We start from the raw sequence: 24,486 nt of genomic DNA on the forward strand, positions 1-24,486 counted from the left end.
AAGCCAGGAGAAGGTCGTTGGTGGCAGTTCTCTGCTTTGCTGTTGAGCTGCTCTGGCCTCTCAGGCAGAGTGAATGTGTGTTGGGGACACAGAATGATTTGTGGTCAGTGGCACATGCTGTCCTTAAGACGGGCCTGCTGGTCTGCCACCCCCAGCTGATCCTCCGCCGATCTGGCCCCTTCTCCTGCCCGGACAGGAACAGAGGCAGCCTTGTCTCGCCCAAGCTGCCTGGCCACTCACAGCCTCCCTCTTGGATTCCTCCATCTGTCTCCATCCTTGTAAATCCTGCGTCTGAATCGGCATGGTATGCTTTTAGAATTTAGTGATTAATTGTCATTGTTGACACACCACAGTGCACAACCACGAAATGTGTTCTCTGCATTTAACCCATATGGGGCAATGTGATGTAGCAGGGGGCAGCTAATTCAGCGCCCAGGGAGTGTGCTTGGAGACAGTACCTTGCTTAGGATACCTCAGTGGTGCCTTGCTGGTCAGGGATTTGAACCTGCAATCTTTCAATTATGAGTGTGCTTCCCTAACCATTAAGCCACCACTGCCCACGGCACTATGCACCACGGTAAAACATGTTGCCCTGCATCGCACCGCCAAAAGCGGAAAGTCACTCATAAACAGAAATCCATCTAAATTGCAGTAATGAAGTGAAATGTGGAAGCGAGTCTGCGAGTGTGTCTGTGGGCATGACTGTGAGTGTGTCTGTGGGTGTCTCTGGGTGTCTGTGGGAGTGTCTATCAGTATATCTGTGGGAGTGTCTGTGGACGTATCTGAGTGTGTCTGTGGGAGTGTGTGAGAGTATCTGTGGACGTGTCAGAGTGTGTCTGTAAGAGTCTGGTTGTGTCTGGGAGTGTCTGTGGGTGTGTCTGGGTGTCTGTGAGCGTATCTGTGGGAGTGTCTGTGAGCATATCTGGACGTCTGTGGGCATGACTGTGAGTGTGTCTGTGTGTGTGTCTGCGGGCGTGTCTGTGGGAGTGTGAGAATATCTGTGGATGTGTCTGTAGGAGTCTGGTTGTGTCTGTGGGTGTCTGTGAGCGTATCTGGACGTCTGTGAGCGTGTCTGTGAGTGTGTCTATGAGCGTATCTGGACGTTTATGAGTGTGTCTGTGGGAGTGTCTGTGGGTGTCCGTGAGCATGTCTGTGGGAGTGTCTGCGAGCATGTCTATGATGAAAATCTATCATGTGCTCTGTTTTGTGTCCCTTTTGTAGGTGCATCATTGGAATGCCTGGGGTTTTGTTCCAGAATGTATAACAGGTCATATTTGGCAGAATGGAATGAAACTGGAATGCGAATGCACTGATTCAAGTTGTTCTTTTTTATTTATTTGCTATAGGGGACATAATTAGCGAATGTGTTATTTATGAGTATCATCCGTCCATCCATTCGTCTTGAAACCGCTTTTCCTGTCATGTAATAGAGATTTATGTGTAGTGGAACTGGTGTGCACTTGTTGAAAGGACTGTCTCTGCATGAAATACAATATGTCTAAATAAAAAGATCATTTTGGATGTTGGAATCTCTTACAAATCCATACGCCACACTTGATGTCATAATGCAGAGTCTGAGACTCGTAAAACAGATTCATGGACAATGGCAGCCATGGGCACTGAGGTGGTAAAAGCCCCTCCCCATGAATGTTTTAGCGCTGCTCGCTTGCTGGAGTGGGAACAAAGCCATTAGATTAAATTTTACTGCCAATAACAGAGATTAATGACTCCCCTAGCAGATCGGTGAATAGGTGGAGGAGGAAAGTGGAGGCGTAACAATGAGAGTTGTATAAAACAGTGTCCAGCCTGTGTTCTGTATGTTTAGCGGACGACAGTACCTGCATGTAGCCTGTGAAACAAATCCAAACATATATAGCTTCTCTAAGTACTTCCACCATTGCATTTGTCAAAGTGTCAAATTATATTTACAGAAGTATGTTTGAAACATTTTGTAAGATGACTGGTATTTATCAAAATGAAAGTAATTAGCCATGTCTGATTACACTCGTAACATTGCTCTGCAGAAATGGTGACTGCTTTGTGAATCTGTTGTTAGTATGTTAGGTGACACATTTTGCTAGTTAAATTATTGAGTTATCTTGCACTTTTTGTATATTTAGCTATTATTATTATCATCATCATCATCATCATCTGGGTTTAAATACAGACAGAGCCCACCTCCGGCCCCCTTATGTCCAAATTGCACCTAGCCTGAGTGCAGTACTTTAACATTAACCTTTCTTTGTAATGTTCCAAAATTTAGTGAAAGATTCAAGGTGACTTATTTAATATAAGGTCAGTTTTGCACTAAAAATCACATTTTTCATCAGCTTTAATGTTAATTGTCATTAGTCGCTCTGATTTCTTGAGTAGATGAGATATTCCTACATGACGCCTTGATTTCTATCCTGTGTTTCTGCATTTTGACTTAAAGGTAAGAAGCATGTAAGACGCAATCCATGAATAACTCGACATTTTATTTCATTTTCGCAGGGATAGTATATGAATGAATAAGCATGAATATTAATTGTAGTGATATTGATGCATTTTTAAGTTTCTTTTAGGCCGACATGTTATTTTTCAAAAAAATCAAGTGCCCATATCGTGAATAAAAATAACTTTTTGTTCACATTTGTTAGTTTATTTTGTTTTGCCTTAAAGTGGCAACACAAGACGCTAACAAATGAACATATGTACTGCGCCTGTAAGATTGCGATTATAAATACATATGATAACTAATAAACTAATCTTCAGCCGCCCCCCCAGTACCCAACAGGGCTCGCCCTCCTCTCTGATTCTGGTTAAACCCCTGATTATTATTATTATTATTACTATTATTATTATTTATTATTTTGTGAGCTCTTCGGTTCTGCTGAAAGCTCCACATCAGAGCCTTAATGAAGGGGCTCATTGTGCACCTGGCCCTGTTAGCTACGCCACGCACCTTAACCACAAAAATGCAACACATGAGAGGAAAACATGGCTACGTTCTTTTTAATCATCTGTCCATCAGTCTTTTAACCACTTATTCTGTAAAGGATCGCAGGGATCCCCATAATGCATTGAAATGATTTTCTTTTCTGGAAAAGCTGTACTTTATCAGTAGTGCTGTTTTTAGTAATGGCACTCAAGGGATATTTAGAAACTTCCAACTTTATTGGTTACTAGCAACCCTAAAACACTGCCACTTGTACTATATTACCACAATGATGCTAAATAAAACAATTAAATGTAACTAGAAATATAAATCCTCTGTTTTAAGTGTAAGTTACCATAATGTGGCTAAAATAATTGCTTATCACATAAAATAATGGTACAAATCGATTAATTTCTTCAAATACATTCAAATGATAGTGCTTTACTGCATGAATGAGGAACAAATGACCATTTAGGTGCAAAATGAAACATGCAGGACTTGCCTTTGTGGTACAGTCGGCGTGAGGATGTAGAGTTTTTACCTGCGTCGCAGCACAATGCCTGCGCATACCGATGCCTGCGCATACCGATGCCTTTTCTTAGAAGTTCCGCTGTTAACAAGTACCAGTGCAGCACTGGTCACTCAGTAACAGCTGACGATTGTCTAATATTGTGCTGATGTGCATGAATACTGTCACTCTGGCAGTAGCTGCACAGATGCCAAGTAGAGGGAGCACTCGCTCTCCTACTCTCCTCCTTTTAAATATTATTATTACGAGCTGTTAGTTTCTCCTTCCTTTGTGTCATTTCCCATTGTTTGTTTCCCAGAACGGAGGCCATTACTCTGCTGTGGTCCTGCGGGAGTTTAATCATACCAGAACCCAGGAGGGTCACACAAAGAGCCCCCTCCTCTAGCGGAATGCGGCTATCGCTGGCACGTTCTGCCACTTCGATTTCCATCCTCTTAGACAACAGACTAATTAGCTTTTATTATTGAAAGGCAAAATTAATTTCATAACCTACGTTATGAAGATTTTCCCTTTGTTTTAACAATTCCATTGTGTCTACACTCGATAGAGAGACCGTGCGCAAACTGCTAAACAGTGGCTCAAAGGGGCTTTTTAGTTCTGTGGCTGGTAAAGTGCTTTTTTTCTTGTAAGCATTTGAACTGAGTTCCGTTATTCCTTGAACACTATCACAGGTTTTCCATGTAAAGTCGGGATTTAAAAGGCCAAAACTTATTATTAATTAGTTATTAATTCTTTAATCACACACTTTTCTTCACACATACACAGGTGCATGTTTTGCTCACACAGGTCGAATCAAATGTCCAGTTTGCTTCTTTGGATTTGCATTTGCGAGACAGGAGCTCCTTAAGCAGTACCCCTACGCCATGCCTTGCTGCAGCGTGTTCTACGGGTTTCCTGCAGTGAAAGATGCTGCCCAATGTGGTGCGTGAGTCAGCGAGCCATCTCAGCGAGTGCGGGACCATTACAGCCATTACAGAGTTAATGTTCAATAAACAGCAACGTAAAAGACATCTGTAGTTTTTATTGATGCCTGATATGCAGAAAGCGTCTGTTGAAAGATCACAAATAAATGTATTTATTATTAACTGTAGTATCTGTCTGTCTTCCTTTTGTAAGTCGGTCAGTCGAGTTATTGACTGAGCGTGGGGGACTGGCAACTGTAAAACCTGGCAACATGAGGGATGATTATTAAATTTTACTAAAGTAAGGTTAGTAGAGGCCCCTGGGCTTCAGCCTGGGTAAACCCGTATACTAAAGTGCCCTGATTAATGACTGTATCATAAGGCCAGTTGCTTTGACTGGCATCATCTTACCTGGTTGGATGAGCTTTCTCAAAGTTGATTATGCTGTGCAACAATCCTGACATGCAGGATGACGGTAAAGATAACATTGAAAAGCCAATTAGTTAAAACTTTTCAAATGTGTGGCATTTATAAAATATTCATTTTGTATACAAATGTTTAATTCAGTTTTAATTGAAACGTTTCTCTTGTGTAAAACTCATTTCATAGTGTCACAGGGTTGTTGCTTGCAAAATTTATTGTATAAACAACAATTAGTTTATTTTCAAAGACTGATACAGCACATGTTGTATATAAAGCCTGAAATAGTGTCTTAGATTTATTTCAGGAACTGGAACTTTACAAAATCCTGAAAATGAAAAACTCAGATTTTGCTGGTGCAGACCATGTTGCTCACTTGATTGTTGTGATTCTCCTTTAACTACTTTCCAAAATATCCCTGTTGATCAGCTTTTGTGATTTCATATGTGCTTCAAACATTAAATGTTAGTGTGTGCATACATTTTTCAGTGGGCATATTACCAACATTCCATTTATTTTTTGTGCTATGTCGAATATAGTACCTATAGGCCTACGTGTGTCATGTAAAAGACCGTCTATGGTTTTAAACTTATTTATGCCTGTCAATAATATAATTTTGGACAAAGGCAGCCTGGTCAGTTTTTTTTCCTACTGATCACTTAAGCAGTGAAACAGACTTGTCCTGTCAGTGTGATTGAGACTGAAATGCTTATATGTGAGCCCTGTGTTGTTCTCCCCTGAGACGCGCAAACGGTATTAGGAAGGTGCCACTTCTACTCTGACTTACGTGTCACAATCAACACTGCCAGCGGCGGAGCAAGTCGGGACAGATCATGCTTTCATCGCGATTGCTCCGCTTTTCCGCCAAGGACCTCCGGCTTAGACTCACTGATTAACCACAAACCCAGTGAAAGGCAGCTACGGAGCATTACACAGGAAGAGCCCGTTCAAAGGAAAAGAAATCACGAAACTGAAATTGACATGTGGGGTTGCAATTTTTTCTTTAGTAATTTTCGATAATAATAGGTCATGATGTCATTAACAGTGCGCTGGCTGTTTTCCGCCTGAGGCTTGAGCAATATTGAAAACTATCATCTACTGTGACATGACAAGTAGGGCTAACCCGGGGCACGTTTACATAAGAAATTCTCGATTTGTCTAATCTAAAATGGATTTTTTTTTCAGCTGAATAAATATCATACACCGTTCATATTAATTAATCTATTCCCGGAGATTGTTATTTAAACAACAACCCCACAAATATGCTGCGCAGAGACATAAAGCCAAGGTGTCAGCGGGCGGCGCTATTCCCCATGACCTTGTTCGTAAAATGTGAAATCGAGGAATTTCGGGAAGTATGTGCACTAATTTCGATCGTAAAATCGACACTACAAAACTGGCGACACGGCTGCAGTTTGTGCAGTTTTGAAACGGAAGTAAATTATTGACCCCGAGCTACTTTCTGCCGAGTTTGATTGATCGTGTGCAAACCGCCGATGTGTCTGAACAGGACATCGGGCAGTGGAGTATGCAGGCGTTAGTAAACTGCAATTAAATAAACCACCACGCAGAGTTTCAGCATTTAGGTAATAAATACGCACAGATATGGACTGAATAAACATTATGTTAACGCGTGTGCATTGTTCCTCGTCTTCTGTCGAAGGACTTGGGTTTATTAACCGGACGGACATTGCCGGTGTTTGGCCAGTTGCTCTCTCCGGTCCAAGCGGCTTTGCTGACGATCCACCGATGCCACTCAGCCGGGATGGCTGGTTATAGCGTTGGACATGATTTATGGATGGATGCCGAATTCTGCTACATCTGTAATACTTGGGAAAACTGAGTGTATGTGGTGCACATTAATCATCGTGGCAATCAAGGGTTAGTCATTGGTTATTTAGTCCATTTCCATGGAGCCAGGTATACATCTTAAAGTGTTATTTAAATAAAAGCAAGCTGATTGCAGTTTCGTACGCAAAACATAGAACGAATTTCTATGGGAATTTTCAAAAGAATTCAGAAAGGTACATGTGGTAGCCTATAAATTACAGCTACTGTGGGGTGATCATTAAAAATCAATTCTCTTTAACTCGGCTCTGTGGATTTAATTGACCAAAAGTAATAAAATAAAAATACGTTTGAAAGACCATGAACTACCGCCGAATTTGTAATTGCAGTATATCCATCCATCCATCCATCCATCTTCCAACCGGTTATCCAGTACAGGGTTACAAGATGGCCTGTAGTCTGTTTTAGGGAACACAGGGCAGAGATACGCCTGTCCATCGCAGAGCACACGAACACACACATTGTAATCGTAATGCATTTAATAAAAAAAAAATCTCACACAGGTCCAGCGACGCCACGCTTTTGACTCGCTGCTCTGCGCTTCCTGAATCCATTTTCTCATGCGCTCCAGTCCCGCTTTTGCGGCGATCCGCTCCGGATTCCTGCTCCTTCACTCTGCTGTTTCTGCTCACTTTGCTTTCAGTAGTAGCGGCTTCGTCTCTGGCGGCGGGGCTGGATTTTCTGTTTCCACCTCACCTTGGCTGGATTCTCTTTGCATTTTCGGATAGTCTTTTCCTTCATTGCCCGGTATTCGTGGTCAGAAGGCCGATGCCGTCACCTTCCGATCGCTCCCGTTTGACCATGGATTGACTTCAAGCTTTTCTTTAACCCCCCAAACTGGAGAAAGCAGTCAGATCCATCGCTTCTCCTTGCCCGTCTTCTCCACACTACTAGCTGGCCAACTAGCTAAATGTTTTCACCGGCTGGCTTCAAACCTCTCAGCTGCCGAATGTTTAGTAACGTTGCTGCGGAGAAACTGTGAACTTCTTCGCTTCCCGGTCGCAAGGAGCGAAAGGGGCAGCGGAGGATTTAAAATACGGATTTCCCCGAAGGTTTTTGTATAAACACTAATTATTTTTTTCTGAAAAGTGATGGCGGAGCGGGGAGCACGATTGCTCCTCTCCCTCTCTTGTCTCACCTTTCTTTATTCGACCACCTTGACCAAGCATGCTGACAAAGGTAAGGTTTCCAGCCTCACATCTCACCTTGATCATTACAGTTCTAGCAGACCATTATGATAAAGATGCTTCTGCAAACCAAGGAAGACCTATAAAGTTGAGGAACTCCCCAGGAATGCCTCCACACCAGGAGTAATGGAATTCCGCTCCATTCAATGGTTACTTAGTTGGGCGCATAACTGGTTATTAATGGACACAGCTACATTAGCTATAACTACCCGTGGCGTGTTCCTGATAAGACCCACCATTCACTAAAGGCATATGCCCTGATCACTGTGCACATTGAGTAATTTTAGATGTAGTTTATATGTATTTAATTTCGCATTTCTTTCCAAGACACACATTTAGCGTTCTGCTCTTACAGTTCGTGAAACGAATTGGGATGTAGGCTATTGGTAAACATGGTTATCTTTGTAGGTAATTCTGAGTGTTAAAAGGCTTTATCCCATGCTAGGTGGTTAGTAAAGACTGCATGTTTTGTGAGGGTGCGGGTCGCTGTGTGGGACATTGTCTCATTGTAATACTGGTTACCTGTATGATTTTTATTTCTACACCTGGTGGAGATTTCTTTAAAAGCGAGAGGGCCGTAAACACGATGTGAACATATCCGCCTATACAGATGGTTCTTTCCCCCTAATAATTACACAGAACTACATAATTACTACTGGTGGCTTTGCGTCTATTTTTACGCTGTCTGTTGTCCGTACGCTGTCTCTAAAAAAGTCTCTGCGAAACAGACAACATAAGATCCACTGTAACAAATGTAAAATGAAATGTAAAATGAAACAACAGGTTACTACCATCAAAGGAGCGTATCGCATATTGTTAACGCCACAATTTTGTTTTACTTTGAATACGAGTGAACTTAGGAATTAGTCTGTCACTATCAAATAATATAGAGTTTTTTTCGGGGGATAAAACTAGCTGTAGTTGAATTAAGTGTTTCATGTATGTATTATTTCATCTAGGTGTATGTTTAAATGGTATTCTTTTGTACTCATTTGTTTATTTAAATAAGCATATTGTTTCCTGCACTGGCAAAAACCAGCATGGCACCAGTCTCTCCAGACCAGCTGGAATATCCATTTAAAGGGTGGTTAAAGTTCTGTGATGTTTAGAGGCTGATCACAAAGTAATCATTTTTCAAATTCATGTTCTAAAACATACCGTCGCATAAATGCGTGCAATTTTTAATGAAATCAAATGCCAAGCTTGCGAAGAGTTACCTTTGGCCCAAGTGAGACTGTAATCTGATATATCTCTGAATTTCAACATATGCCTCTCCAGGATTATGGCTTTTTGTGCTTAGAATTCTTGGTGGGAAGTCACGTGACTCGGGTGCACATCCATGGAGTGGCGGTGCTCTAACAAAGCGGCAATTGCCTGGTGTTACTTATTTCCTAAACATCTAGAGGTTCGAATAACTGTCATTTGCAAAAAATGAACCATTATTCTGTCACATGAGAAATTATGTTCATGTGAAACTTTGATTTTTAAAGACCAAAATGGCATTCTGATTTGGTTGTGAAGTACTTCTTGAAAAGATTTTTTTTTTGGGCTGGCTTCCCGAGCGGAGGAAATGAGTGGCACGCGGGGAGCGGACCACGGCAGTGTGGTGGGGAGCTGCTGGGCTCGGCCGCGCGAGGCACTTGACAGAGCCTCTCCCCAGCATGAAAAGGGCTTGGCAGTGGTTTTAAAAAAATGCATGCTTTGCTGGAGATCAGTACAAAGGCATGGATGGGGGTAGGGTGAAGTGGGCAGAATCTCTCTGGAAAGTAATAAAACCAGGAGATTAAGGGGAGAGGGGAGTTCCTTGGGGGGGGGGGGGGGGGGGGGGGGGGGGGGGGGCGAGGACTTTGGGGAATTGCAGTGGGGGCTGTATGGGGAGAGTAAGTTTCAGATTACTAATTGCAGGGGTCCCCTTCTGGAAAATGTCTGTTTATTTTAAACGCATTTTTTAAACTTTACTCTGCCCAGGCTGCACCTCTAATTCATACCAGGAACAACCGATGTGCTGGAAATGTTTTTGTAACTGAACAGATCTCATCTTACAGCATTTCTCAATTTATTTTGTGAATGTGTGCAATGGAATTTGGGTACGTTTAGTTGCATTGATGAATTGCAGTAGATGTAGGGAAATAATGAAGCTGTCATTTTAGCTGTAATATGATCTATCAGTGTTCTCCTTCCAGTATATTGCGTGAAAACTAAGGCTGTAATAGTCCCCTCCCCCCGCTGAACTCGCTTCACCTGCCCCCAGTCCTAGCTGGTCTATGATGTTCTGCTTATTACATTGCTTATACTGATGGCTTTATTGCTGTCGTGATTCTTACTCTCGGAATGGTTATATTAATATCGTCCAACCTTTGAGGCTGGGTTACCACGCAGTGACTTCCTGGTTTCACAGCACACTGACCTTCGTCGAGCTCCCTGGATTGCGTGTGCTTGTAGATCCATCTAATGCAATGGCTTATCACTGGGTTCCTGAAACCAGAGCAGCGTTGCTCAAATTCTTCACTTTGTCAAGATTACCTCTGTGGCCTCATCTGCTACCCAGGGCTGTCTGGGGATTGTCTCAGGTGACGAAAGGCTCTGTGAATTTGCCCCCGCCAGGCTCCGCATAAAAGCCAGCGTCTTGTCGACCTGCCGCTCGCCGCGGTTACAGTAATAACTACGTCATGCTGTGGTGCACGGCCCGGCTCAGTGCACCCATTTGTAATTAGTTAAATTTGTTAGTTAAATTGTAATGGGGAATTTGTTGATAATTGATTTTCGGAAAGGGAATTTGACCCCTGGCACTGCTGCTGAGGATCGTGAAGATAATGACTTAAATTCACGAGCTTTGGGAGAGGCGTCTCCGTCAGTGTGGGTGTGGCGCTTTTAATTAATTTGATAGCTTCTATTAACGACTTTGGCGCATTACCTTCTGGCATCATGCTAACAGTGAAATAAGTTGATATTCTCTGTGTTTAGTGCCTTTATATTACCTGTGACTCTCCGCCTGGGATTCATCCCCACCTTCAGTATGACACTGTATATTAATGACTGATTTATGTGGACAGACCACTCATAATTGCCTATTGACTTCACTCACTAGGAGGGAATAATTGCATGTTTATCCAAGCGGTTTATTCATTAGTTTAGGTAATTATGATACCCTGGTTAACACATACATTCGGTGTCTTACATCCAAAATATATGGATTGGCAGTGGAGGGTGGCCCTCTGGCGATGATGTCATGGGAAGGTTGGCAAATGACTGTTCCCTGTGTACCTTGGTGAAATTGACAATTTCCGTTACAGCTTGGTATCTGTTCCACTCTTCATTAATTATGTTTGGTTAGCAAAGGAAAAAAAAAGTGGCGTTATTAAAGGCTGTGATTATCATAATTTGTTTCTGCTATTTCTGTGCCTTTAATCTATGTTTGCCTGCAGTGTTTGTTAAGGGGGGGGCTGTTGCTTTCCATTGAACAAATGCATAATTTTATCTAGGATTTAGTCTTTGTGGGGGGGTCATAGTCACCGCTGGCTTTCGGGATGGCTCACACATTCCGTGAGGATATTATCCTTTGGCTACTCGCGTTATGCAAATAGAGCCTTATGAGGGGAATCTATTGGAAAATTTGTACATGGCACCTAGGTGACTGGTTCCAGACGCCAAACAGGCCGTTCTGTCAGAGGTTAGGTTACCCTTTTGGCTCATGCTAATAATTGTGAATAATATGAGGATTATCGGGCATTTGTCAAAGCTGGAGATTGTTTTCACTGACGCACGCATGGGGGCTGGGTGTGGAGGAACAGAAGTCCTACAGGCTGAATTAATGTGTGGTGCATCTGTTTATTCCTTTGCATGTCACTCACAGTCGTGAACATTGGGGGGGAGGGGGCTGAGTAGCTAGTTGCTGTGAAGATGAGGCAGCCTGGAGGGGGCGCTGTGTGCGCTGGTTCTGGGGTGTGTCAGCACAGTGCACTGATGCCTTCTTTTTATTTTTCGACTTGTAATGGAACTTTAAGGTGATGACTACAATTTTGACGTTTGCTACCGGCAAACATCTCTCCTGTTTATGATCAAGTTGAAGTGTTTATTTGCCCTGTCAGCTACTAAATATATTTCTCTGTGCTTGTTGTAAAGTTCACAAAACTTGTTTTATCCCCCCATGCTGCATGAGTGCTGGCTTGTGCCCTTGCTGGTCAACAGCTTCCAGACTCTCTGTGAAGAGGGTGAGCATGCAGCAGAGGCTTGTGTGTTGTTGACGCGCCAGAAGCAGCAGGCAGCTCTCCTCCCGTTGGCCTCCATGCTGTGGTTAATGCCAAGCATCCTGTGGAGTGGGAGCATGGGGTTTGGTCAGGGGGGCTCCTGTGTGCCCCCCCCACCCCCCATCCCAAGGCCGCCGACAGGCCCAGGTCAACAGGTGTGCAAGCTAAATACAGGCCCGGCAGCGGACCTACAGAGGCCCTGGTGGAACCTGAGTTAAGGCTGGTTCATACTTCGCACTAGTGCAACACTCGTGTATCCACTCTGTGCATACGTACTCAGAAACGTTCATACTTCGCACTAGTGCAACACTCGTGTATCCACTCTGTGCATACGTACTCAGAAACGTTCATACTTCTCCGGTTAAGCCACATACTTTGCACATGCGCACAATGTATTGTTCATATGTTATTATTATTATTATTAATAATAATATTTTCCTGATATTCCCTGCACACGTACCATGGCAGTGAGGTTTGTGTCCGTTTCTCTATGTTTTACACATTCAGAGACTCAGCTCACCAGGTCGCCAACTTTGGTCGGCTGGCTGGCATGAGATTTTCAATTCGAAACAAGTCTGCACACACATGCACGCACATTTATATGTACGTAACAGTTTTATTACCTTGTAAATAGTCTCATCAAAACATCTATGTTGGTATTTAAAGTGGATGCCAGCGAATCGATCATACGCAGTGTGTCCGAGTTTAGCATGCACCGCTGCGTGGCCATAAATTTTGGAGTGCAGTAGGCATTCATTCTCAGAGGCACACAATGACGTCAGACACATCTTAAACGTTTGAGTGGACGTGTGCGTTAGTACGTGTGCGGAGAAGCATTGACCAGCCTTTAGGCGACAGTCTCCCTGCTCATTTCTGGGAGCGTCACGATCGGCCCTGACTGCTGACCAGCAATCGCATTAAAAAGTCATTGAGACCAGTCGCTGTCAGCAGTACTGGAACGAAGGCTGTTAATAGAGCCAATCGGGCAATTAAAAACCATTGGATTATCAGGGCTTTCTGAAATTGGCTGAGGATTCCTGCAGCTTGGTGCTGGCTGTGGTAATTATTCTCCTTGTAACTGCAGGCATTGGCCCCCTCCTACTATGACACAAAGATGGGGAGCCGGCAGACTTTGTCCCAGTCACATTACAGCAACTTGCTGCGAACTGCAGTTGTTAACTGGAATTGCTGTTGTGCAAATGGAGGCTAATGTACACGCCACTGATTTGCTGGAATTTCTCTGTTTCCTGTAACTTTATTCTGGAGCATTCCACAAGTTACCAGAAGTGGGCTGATGGAGGTTATGGGCCACACAGGACCCCTGAGCGGTTAACAGGAGCTTGCGGGTGTGTGTGTGTGTGTGTGTGTGTGTGTGTGTGTGTGCATGTGCACACGCCTATGCATGTGTGTGCCCGGACCTGTGTGTGTGCGTGCCTGTGTGTGTGTGCGTGTGTGTGTGTGCGCGTGTGTGCGTGTGTGTGTGTGCGCGTGTGTGTGTGTGTGTGTGTGTGCGTGCGCGTGTGTGTGTGTGTGTGCGTGCGCGTGTGTGTGTGCGTGTGTGCGTGCGCGTGTGTGTGTGTGTGTGCGCGCGTGCCTGTGCGTGTGTGTGTGTGTGTGTGTGCGTGCGCGTGTGTGTGTGCGTGTGTGCATGCCTGTGTGCCTGCCTGCGTGTGTGTGTGTGTGTGTGTGTGTGCGTGACTGCGTGTGTGTGCGTGCCTGTGTGTGTTGACGGCAGCTTGGAATCTGTGAACACAGCTGCCTAACTGAATAATCAGTTTGATGACAGTAATTGTAATTATTGTTTCCAAAGGGGCGGCCATGCTGACTAATGGGAGTCTTTGAAGGATTCCTAAGTTTTCACTCCGTGAAAGATCCCCCATAATTATTTGGCGTGTGTTTGTGAAACTCTGCTGCTTTAATTGTAGTGGTGACTCTAAAAGACCACTTTTTTTTTCTTTTCTTTTTTTTGCAGCGTCTTTGCAAATAAGAGATGGCTAACCCTACATCAGTCTGAGAGGAGAGCTTCCAAAAGCCCGTCTGCCCCACCATCTAATTTGCCTTTCATTTCTCTTCCCTCATCTGACACAAAAGTTGCTCCTAACAAAAGCGATATTCGTGCCTTTGCTGACACGCCCTTTCCGTGCACTGTGCCGGCCCCAGCACACACCCGCACACAGGTACCCATTGCCCCTGCCTGTGCCCCCGATGCTGCCACCTGCGTCTGGCAAGACCCAAAATTGGAATCCTGCGAGGGAAAGTTAAATAGCCATGCAACACCCACCCCCCAAACCGGTCTGTACACAGAAACCATCTGCTCACACTAATCCTGAAAATATAATATAATTCCAGGCTGTGTGGCTGCAAATAGGACAGGCTTTAAGCTGTTTAGAGATCCTAGTTATCGGCGTTATTTTTATGATGAGAAGTGTAAGCTGAGACCTTCTTGTGGGACAAAGGATGGTATTAGGTTTGAACTTCTTCTGCTTGCTGTCTCCTTCATTTTAAAGTGCTGTGAGTACAGTCAGTGATACAGATGTGAGTAATAACTCCTATATTTTAAACAAAGACTATATGTTTTCCAGTTTTAAACACTTTATTCAGTTATGAGTTTCGGGCTGCTATGTCAAGAATTTAATGTGCAGAATAACTTTTTGGTATGAAGCTGGACTGGTTTCATTACATTTCAATTACAGGGTATAATACAGAACCTGGTTAGTTCAGCTTATTTTTCTGACATTCGTTTCCCTGACATTTCGCCCACTTTGAATCTTAATAGCCAGTGCTGTGTCCCAGAGTTAAACCAGTTTGGACAGCAGAGCTATGAGACTGAGTGAATGAAGGGAGCAGTGCACACACAGCTGCCGTAATCTGCGCCCCCCCCCCCCCGACCCAGTTAGTGTATAAGGCCGCTTTGATGCCTTGCTGGCCTGCCATCAACAATACCGGGCCAGTCCCGTGACCCAGTTAGCGATTTGAATGATCTTGCATCGTTTTTATTTCCCAGTGTTCTTGTTTGTGTCCCATGCAGCTGCCAGTTATGATTCCTGTAGCTGTGAAACTTTCTCCTCCTCGCTGCCCTCTGTGGGGGGGGTGGGAGCTGTCCCTCAGCCTGCGAGCGGCCAGCACCGTCAAGGACACCATTAATATGTAACGGCGTTTTCTTAAAAGAAACCCAAGTTCATATGGTATGAGTGTATCACCTGGAAGACTTTTTTATAACCTGTTAATGTACCATTGTTTTGTATTATCAGCGTGACTGAACACATGTGAAATGCTAATGTTACTGGAATAAAATATATAGTTAAACTGAATCACAGGGTCCCCATATGTGCTCTTGCTTGCGGCGTTAAGCTTGGCCGGATCGTCGTGAAGCTCTCGATGTTGAGCTTCGCGGGGATCGTCGTGAAGCTCTCGGCGTTGAGCTTGGCCGGATCGTCGTGAAGCTCTCGGCGTTGAGCTTGGCGGGGATCGTCGTGAAGCTCTCGGCGTTGAGCTTGGCGGGGATCGTCGTGAAGCTCTCGATGTTGAGCTTGGCGGGGATCGTCGTGAAGCTCTCGGCGTTGAGCTTGGCCGGATCGTCGTGAAGCTCTCGATGTTGAGCTTGGCCGGATCGTCGTGAAGCTCTCGATGTTGAGCTTCGCGGGGATCGTCGTGAAGCTCTCGGCGTTGAGCTTGGCCGGATCGTCGTGAAGCTCTCGGCGTTGAGCTTGGCGGGGATCGTCGTGAAGCTCTCGGCGTTGAGCTTGGCGGGGATCGTCGTGAAGCTCTCGGCGTTGAGCTTGGCGGGGATCGTCGTGAAGCTCTCGGCGTTGAGCTTGGCGGGGATCGTCGTGAAGCTCTCGATGTTGAGCTTGGCGGGGATCGTCGTGAAGCTCTCGGTGTTGAGCTTGGCGGGGATCGTCGTGAAGCTCTCGGTGTTGAGCTTGGCCGGATCGTCGTGAAGCTCTCGGCGTTGAGCTTGGCGGGGATCGTCGTGAAGCTCTCGGCGTTGAGCTTGGCGGGGATCGTCGTGAAGCTCTCGGCGTTGAGCTTGGCGGGGATCGTCGTGAAGCTCTCGGTGTTGAGCTTGGCCGGATCGTCGTGAAGCTCTCGGCGTTGAGCTTGGCGGGGATCGTCGTGAAGCTCTCGGTGTTGAGCTTGGCCGGATCGTCGTGAAGCTCTCGGCGTTTAGCTTGGCGGGGTTCGTCGTGAAGCTCTCGGTGTTGAGCTTGGCTGGATCGTCGTGAAGCTCACACCGTTGAGCTTGGCGGGGATCGTCGTGAAGCTCTCGGCGTTGAGCTTGGCGGGGATCGTCGTGAAGCTCTCGGCGTTAAGCTTGGCCGGATCGTCGTGAAGCTCTCGGCATTGAGCTTGGCCGGATCGTCGTGAAGCTCTCGGCGTTCAGCTTGGCGGGGATCGTCGCGAAGCTCCTGGCGTTGAGCTTGGCCGGATCGTCGTGAAGCTCTCGGCATTGAGCTTGGCCGGATCGTCGTGAAGCTGTTGCCATTGAGTTTGGTGATTCGTTGTCCAGCTTCATGGCTGCTCGGTGTCCAACACTCGCTCATTTACCGGCAGTCTGCTCACTTGCTGTGGGCTGCAGAGGGACAGCCGTGATGCCTACAGGTCCGACTCGGGATGGGGGGGGGGGGGGGGGTTATGGTTATGGTTCTGGGTGAAGTAGGAACCGCCGTTTCAGTGTCCGCCTGCTGACCAGCTGGTCAGTCATTAGCGCCTCCCAGCACGGAGTTCTAGGTCGAAGCTGAACATCCTCCCCCCACTCCGGGTACTGTTATCCTCTCCGCAGAGCGCCGGGTGCCTATGATGCCTGTAAGGCCTTTTGTAGATGCGTGAAGGGAAGCAGGTCCTCCTCTTCTGGCTGCCCCTCTATTAGTGCTTAATCAGAGCCAGCCTTTACCCACGATGGTTGGTATTTTCAGTGAAACTCCCCACCCTCACTGCTGGTCTTCACTGGCTGGGTTACCCTTGGGGGAAGCTGATGGCCGGCGGCGCAACGGCGTGGCCGCGTGTCTGAGCCGGCCGGCAGCACCTTGGCTTCAGCCTTTTGTTTGTGTCTGAGGCCCCTGTGCCGGCCTGTTTCTGGTATAAATCTGGCTCAGACTGTGTGTGTGTGTGTGAGTGTGTGTGGGGAGGGGGGGGGGTGATGGGTTGGGGGAAGCTCACACACCCCTGAGAAGATAAAGTTACTTGTCTCAGGAAGTTGCCTGGCAGCCAATGATGGAAACCAGTGAATTGAGTATTTTTTTTTTTTCCTTTTGACCTCTGAACTTTGACCCTCAACCCCGCGGGAAATAAAAAGGGCGCCAGGAGGGGCGGAATGCCGAAACAAAGGGGATGCTAAGAGCTGTTTCTGCGGTGGGGGGGCACCTGCGGATTGATTGTAACATTCCAGCACTGGGCTCTGGGACTCAGATGTTCAGTGTGGCCTCTCTGGAGCGCTGTGACGGGACTCCGGCTGCTCCCCTGTGTGGGTAACCCCGTTATTCTGATGCAGTACTGAGCATGCGGTGCATGCACGTCGCTATGGACACAGTGTATTAGCTAGGGCTCGGTTGTTACTGCCCTGTGGGGGTGAGTTAGAATAGACTGGCATCCTGGCTGTGGTTTGCGAGTACCCCTGAGCCAGATGGTAACAGTCACGTGTCCCGCAGAACCATCGCTAGGCTGCTGTTGGAGTGCTAGTGGCACTGGTTTGTATTCAGGGGTCGTCGTGGTGAAGGCAGTGGTTGCTGGTATGGCAGGGAATTGGCATGGACTAAACTGAGGAAGGAGAGTGGGGAAGGGGTGGTGGGAGTATGAATGCAGACCGCGCCCAGCTGCCGTGACTGCAGACCCCCCCACTGCCATAACTGCAGACCCCCCTGCTGCCGTGATTGCAGACCACCGCCCCCCGCTGCCGTGATTGCAGACCACGCCCCACTGCCGTGACTGCAGACCCCCCTGCTGCCGTGATTGCAGACCACCGCCCCCCGCTGGCGTGATTGCAGACCACCACCACCCCCTGCTGCCGTGACTGCAGACCCTGCCCTGCTGCCGTGACCGTAATGTCCCGTGTTGCTCTACTCTGAGCCGTATGCAAATGTGTGGCCCTGCTGGGGGGGAGGGGGGCTGAGAGGAAACTGAGACGTGCCCTGGGGGCAGAGCAAACAGCGCTAATCCGCACGCGGGCCTTTCTGGGGCCCTAGGCCGGGGGCTGCCGCCTGCTGAATAGTAAACCATTGACCGCTGATTGACGTTAACATTGAGGCTGCGGGCTTCTCGTGGCGTGAGTGACACGGCAGGTCCACGTTCCCAAGAGCGAGGGGGGTTTGGGTGTTTTAGCATGCACATCTGTCCATTCATTTGTGCGAATATTCGTCACGTACAGTGAAAGACGAGGTCCCTTTTTAATCATCTGCCCTTTCGGTGGCTGAAGGCGCCGCATTGACGCCCCCCCCCACCCCCCATGGCTCGGGGTAACAATTGGTGTTGGTTTTATGAGGGCTTTGGGGCAGGGTTGTTTGTTATGGAAGTGTAGGCTTAGATAATAGTGCTTGGGCCCCCCGCCATGCCATTGTCTGCCTTGGAAGGGTGGTGTCACGTGGGGGGGTGGGGGGGGTAGATGAGGTTGTCAGGGGGGGTGGGGTCAGGGGTTCAAGTGCTCCCTGCGGGCGATGCCTAGGATCTGTGGAGACCGTACCGGAGGTCTATGCTGTCATCAGTATTAATTAATTCCTAACGAGGAGGAGGTGCCGTTGTGCGTGGTGTTTCCGTCCAGCCCGCAGGCTGCAGAACCGGGAGCATATGGCCTCCCTCCGGTGTCGAGTGCGGGGGGGGAGGGGTGTCCTCCGCACATGTTACCGGTTGCTCGTTACTTGGTGGAATTTCTTCGCATTAAGTAATGGGAAATAAACACTCACGAGTGGAGTCTGCGTGACGGTGTCACGAGCGGAGTCTGCCTTTGGGAGCCGTAAGAAATAAGGGCTGGTTTTACTGCCTGGGAGGTGAGTCTGAGTGAAGGTTTATCTTCAGAGCTTTTAAACTGAAGCACTGGATTGTGAGGGTTTGAGGCCTGACTGACAGGTAAATGAGGGTAAGACTGGGTCAGTGTGCCTCCCTCCTCGAATAATTACAGCCCTCGAGTAAGTGCTCTGTGTTTTGGGTCAGCTCTGTGTTGGCCCGTATTGATAAAGTTTCCTGAGGGGAAATAATTCTGTGAAAAGCAGGAAGCTTTTAGGAAGTTAGTGCCTTGTGTCTCTCCCTGAGTAAACAGTGCTGCCCCCGCCCATCCCCCCCACCACCACCACTCACCTCCACTGTTGTTCAGCTTGTCTGAAGGACTTTGGAGGTAATAATCATTTAGTGGAATTAAGCTGGCAGTGACTGGAGCAGCTGGACGTACATTAGCTGGCTTGCGGGTTGCGCTAACCAGGCCACAGGGGTCTCCAGTCCTCCACCACCTCCGGTGGCATGTGAGGGAATGCCATGATGATGCGCACACTCTATGCCGTCAGGGTGTCCTGACGTCTAGGGAGTGCCTGAAAAGTGGGGGGTGGGGGTGCTTTGTCCTGCCTAATTAGCATTCTCCTCGCAGCCTGCATTCAGGAGATTCGCAAGAAGTTGCAGCGTTGCATGATTTGAGAAGATAATGTCCAGGCACCGAGACGGAACGCTGCCACTGTCGCAGCTGAATTTCAGGATCCCCTTAGGGCAGCCCTAATGGGGGGGGGGGGGTCTTAGCAGCAGGAGTGGAAAGGCCAGAGCTGTACATTTAGTCCCCCCTCCCAAGTCACCTGTGTTGCATTTTGGGTAAATTGGCTTTATGACTTTACAGCAGAGCTACTGTCTTGTAGGGGGCTGTGGTCTGTCAGGAGAAGCTGCCTTATGCCACCCCCCCCCCGCCCTTTCTGTATGTCTTATTTTGTTCAGTGTTTTAACTGCATGCAAGTAATGGACATTAAAACTGCCATAGAAGGCATCTTTTCAGCATCTTCAATTGTTCTCTGGTGTCTACATAGAAGGTATGTGAACTTTGGTTTGGTCAAAAAACGCCCAGAAGAGGTTTTACAGGCTCATTTGCACCCTGTTATTTGGCCCTAGAATTAAAGACTGTTTTCCCTTTTTTGATGAGTTCATTAATACGTTGATGAGCTCTGCTGTGATTGGCTGGTTCACAGTGAGGCGCTGCAGTGGCTCACATAGAACCAACATCGCTACAGTCACGCGCAGAACAACGTTACAGTCAATGACGGACCGTAAGATAATGCTGAAAAATTCCAAGTGATTTCAAGGGGCAATATATTACACGTGTGTTTGTATGATGCTGGTGCCTAGTGCACTGCCAGCCGCATGAAAGTATAACACACAGTTATGAACAGTATGTAATACTTGATAACTGTTACTGGTTTATTTACTATACTGTACTTTTCATTATTTTTTTAGAGGGTACTCTTTGTGCTTTGCCACATGGAACAGTAATATTCCAACCCAGGCACATCGTTAGTATAGTTAGCGTAGTCATAACTTTGTATCTATTATTGTAACAAAGAACATTGTTAGTATTTTGCATCTCAGTGAACAAATGATTTTATGATGCGAGCTTCGTCGCAAAATTTTTATCAAGGCTGAGCAGCTCGTAAATGTGTAGTTTTTCAGTTTGGACTTCTGCTTTCAATTATTTTGATTTCTGTAATGATTAGATATTTGTTTAGCTAACCTATGCTGAGGTAAAGTCAGATCTTCATTCTATGGCACCTTTAACTCACCAGGATGTGATAATTGAAATCGTAGCCTGTCTGCCTTGTTCTGACATGGGGCGGCGTCCTGAGTGGCGGTGGGGTGCTGTGTGATTGTCCGTGTCCTTACCATGGCGTTAAAGATGGCCCCTCCCCAATTAAAGAGCTGCTAAGTGATTTGAGCCCAGTTTATGGGTGTTTATTGCCCCTCCCAAGAGTGCCAGGTCCCCCATCTGAATTTCAATCAGTCTTGGGTGCATTGTCAGGAGCATGTGTTTATGTTGGCGGGGGATGGGCAGTGGAGGGGGGCTTGCATGAAATATTCACTGTGACTGATGGAGGCTCATTTTAAGCTAGTTTGTGTGCCCCCAACTCCCCGGGGGCCTGTCTTTAACTGCTGCCCTTGGGGCCTCGGCTCTCTGTGGCTGACCCCCCCCACGGTCTCCATGATAATCAATAACACACCCAATCTCCTGCGCCTCATACTCCACCTCTCTCTCTCTTTTTTTCTCTCCATCTCCGCCCCACTCTGCTGCCCTTGGCTTTTTGTTGGTCGCTTCATCATCCTCTCCTGAAACACCCCCCTCTCCCGGTGACACTTTTGTCTAATTATATTATCTTTGTGAGGGGAGGGATTTACACAGCTGCTGTCTCTCAGCAGTCTCGCAACGGGCTTGGTGCCTGTTTGTGTCCCCCCCCCCCCCCACACCAGAGGAGTATTAATAAAAATTAATTATTGATACTTCATTGATCCCTGTGGGGAAATTCTCCTTATACCTCCCTGGAGGTGAGAGCAAGCCGGCCGCGATGATGCCCTGGGTTCCGTAGAGAACGTTCCAGCCGCGATGATGCCCTGGGTTCCGTAGAGAACGTTCCAGCCGCGATGATGCCCTGGGTTCCGTAGAGAACGTTCCAGCCGCGATGATGCCCTGGGTTCCGTAGAGAACGTTCCAGCCGCGATGATGCCCTGGGTTCCGTAGAGAACGTTCCAGCCGCAATGATGCCCTGGGTTCCGTAGAGAACTTTCCAGCCGCGATGATGCCCTGGGTTCTGTAGAGAACGTTCCAGCCGCGATGATGCCCTGGGTTACGTAGAGAACGTTCCTGCCTCTATGCAGCCATTGTATTATTCTTGTGATTGACTTGGAGCGTGGGCATCTGTACCCATGAGTGTGAGATTCACAGGGTGTATACTAAGATGCCAGTCCTGCCATGTTCCTTGATCGATCTCTGCACCATCTGAGAGGCATGCTCCAGGTTGATGAGGGATCTCGACAGATTGAGGTTTTTCCTGCTTGAGCTGCAGTGAAATGAGAGGCTCAGAAGGAGACAAACACCCTTCCCAGCCGTTGCTGGTTTTCGGGAATTTGACGGTGGTTCCCCTCCCCCTGCCTGGTGCTTCCACGGTGCTCGACGATATTGTGATCCAGATCCACATGTCTTTGGTTCAATGGAAACCACCCAAAGTGAGAGCTAGGGTAGCCTGCATGACGGGGTTGGGGGACGGGGGCACAAGCCACTGTTGGAAGAGAAGAGAGTGGGGGAGGATGAAAAGCCAAAGGGCTTTGGTTAGTCTTATGACTGGTAACCTGTCACCAGTACCTGCCAAAGCCTATGTGGCACCCTACACAAACTTCCCCGCTAGCGCCCCCTGTCCCTGATAAAGTGAATTGGGCTCGTCAGTCGCGCTCCCTCAGTCGCGCTCCCTCAGCAGATGACGTCGTAGGTGGCTGCCTATGTCGCCTAATAGGTTGACCAGCGCTGCCGGCCGCCCAGAAGCCATTTTTATTAGTTTTTTTTTTCTGTACCCTGATGAATACTTGGAGTCAGACCATAGTTTAAAACCAGTGGTTGGCATAGCTAAGCAATAAGTTAGCTTCGATACCCGCTAATATGTCAACTCCAAAGTTTACTTTGATAACGCTAAACTAAAATTTAGCGAAATCCAACGATAACCATTAACACCGATTTTTATTATACAAATGTAGCTACAAAGAACTGAATTTTTTATATGTTGTAGTTTATGCATCGAGTTTTCCAAAAATACTTTGTCAAGATCAAATGATGATCAAGGCTTACAGAAATAATTACATGAATAAATGAAATTAAACATTACTTTGCAGTCAGCAATCAACAGTTTATTTACTGTAAACTTGTAGACTTAGTAAACTGATGAAAATATGCTTACAATAACGTATGCTTCTGTGACGCAGTGCGATTCAATGCAATGCAATTCAAGAATTATGCTATTCAGTTCGATGTGGTGCAAATAGTTTGAATTTATTTGGTTCTCAGGGGACAGCAAATAGTGTCATTTTACTTCAAATATTTGTGCCTCTAGTAGTGCAACTCAGTAAGCATCTCCTTTATATATTACATAATATTATTAGGATTTTACCAGTGCAAACATGTAAAAAGCGTTACATCCCAAGTTAATCCCAAATTATATCCAGCAGACGCTTTTTAAAGTGGGGTAATCGAATAAAACTTTCATGTCAGTGCGCCGTGGTGAATCTAAGCGGACCAGTCACAGTTGCTGCGGTCTGTGTTGCTGCGTCGCGTAGTTGCGTTTCAGGGGAGGCGCGCGTCAGGCTGCAGTGATGCAGAAGAATAAATCGGCCTGTAACACTGTATCATCATAAGTCAACTGAATAACTCTCTTGCTCAGCAGCTGCTGCGCTGACCATGCTCACAAAAGACAATAATCATACCTATGATTTTATGCTTTACAAAAGTTAGCAGTTAGCGGATTATCTGAACGCTGCCCACCGCTGTTTAAAATCATTGATTTGTGCATTAAAGAGCACAGGAAGTTTCCAAATAATAAAGGTGGGTCACGTGCCCCACGGGAAGCTGAGAAACCAGGTGGGAATGACTAGCTGATGACTAGGTGATGAACCTCTTCAGTTATGTGTCTATAGTTATGTGTGTTTGTCTGGGTCACGGCTTACTTGCATTGATTTAAATACTGTGGCCTAACAGCTGTAAAAAAAAGAATAATAATAATGATAATTAAAAGCACTGTATGGAATGATTGCCTTAATGATATGTGGCAGGCACCTGCAGATGGGGTGGCCAGATGTGTCTCGGGGAGGCTGAATGCGATTAGAAGCACCTGGCTAATCAGATTCCGGGGGTGGGAAGGGGGGCCGTCAGCACCCTTAGGATCGCAGAAGTGTTTAGTCTAGTGGTTTGGGTGAGTGGTCAGCCAGGGGACGGCATGTGCGTGTTACCACAGACGGGGGAGATGTTCGCCTCATGCGTGGTTCTGCTCGTCATAATCCTTGGTTCTGCTGCCGCTCCAGGTGAGCTTTGGATGTTTCTCGCTGTCTGGGAAAGGAGACCACTGGCCATGCTGGGTCCAGGCTCTGGCCCCGCTCGCCTACTGGCTCCTGCTTCGGCTAAGGCCGTGGGCTGCCCACTGTTCTCACATTTGTTAACGATGAGGCTGCAGAAGCCGCCTTTATGTACTGCAGGCCGCTGCAGAAATAAAGTTGGGGGGGGGGGGTTGTGTGTGTGATCAAAACATCCGTGCTGCATTTCCATAAGCAGTGTAAGTAAATATGGGGGGGCAGCTGGACTCTAATTGGGGTTAACAGGCAAATGGGGATGAGGCAGAATTCTAACCAGTTCATGCAGATAAAGTGGGCAGGTTTATGCCGGATTGGAGCTGTGTTTACTTTACTGTGTTTACTGTACAGGCCTCACCAGAATTTCCTCTGGGGC

At 46.9% G+C, this 24,486-nt stretch overlaps 1 protein-coding gene across 9 annotated transcripts in view; it reads left to right on the forward strand.

The window, feature by feature from the left end:
• Positions 1-7,191: 7,191 nt before the first annotated feature.
• The window catches only part of LOC111840745 (neogenin-like), a 115,872-nt gene continuing 98,577 nt past the window's right edge, over positions 7,192-24,486 (forward strand). For 4 of the 9 annotated variants that reach the window (XM_072718017.1, XM_072718025.1, XM_072718020.1 and 1 more), the window contains exon 1: positions 7,193-7,795. In XM_072718017.1, the coding sequence (XP_072574118.1) occupies positions 7,708-7,795 (88 nt within the window). In that variant the 5' untranslated portion in view covers positions 7,193-7,707. Of the gene's footprint in view, positions 7,796-24,486 lie in introns of all 9 variants that reach the window. The other 5 variants (XM_072718018.1, XM_072718019.1, XM_072718023.1 and 2 more) reach the window with 2 other exon arrangements.

This window comes from Paramormyrops kingsleyae, chromosome 11 (assembly GCF_048594095.1).
Source record: "Paramormyrops kingsleyae isolate MSU_618 chromosome 11, PKINGS_0.4, whole genome shotgun sequence".
Taxonomy (NCBI): domain Eukaryota; kingdom Metazoa; phylum Chordata; class Actinopteri; order Osteoglossiformes; family Mormyridae; genus Paramormyrops; species Paramormyrops kingsleyae.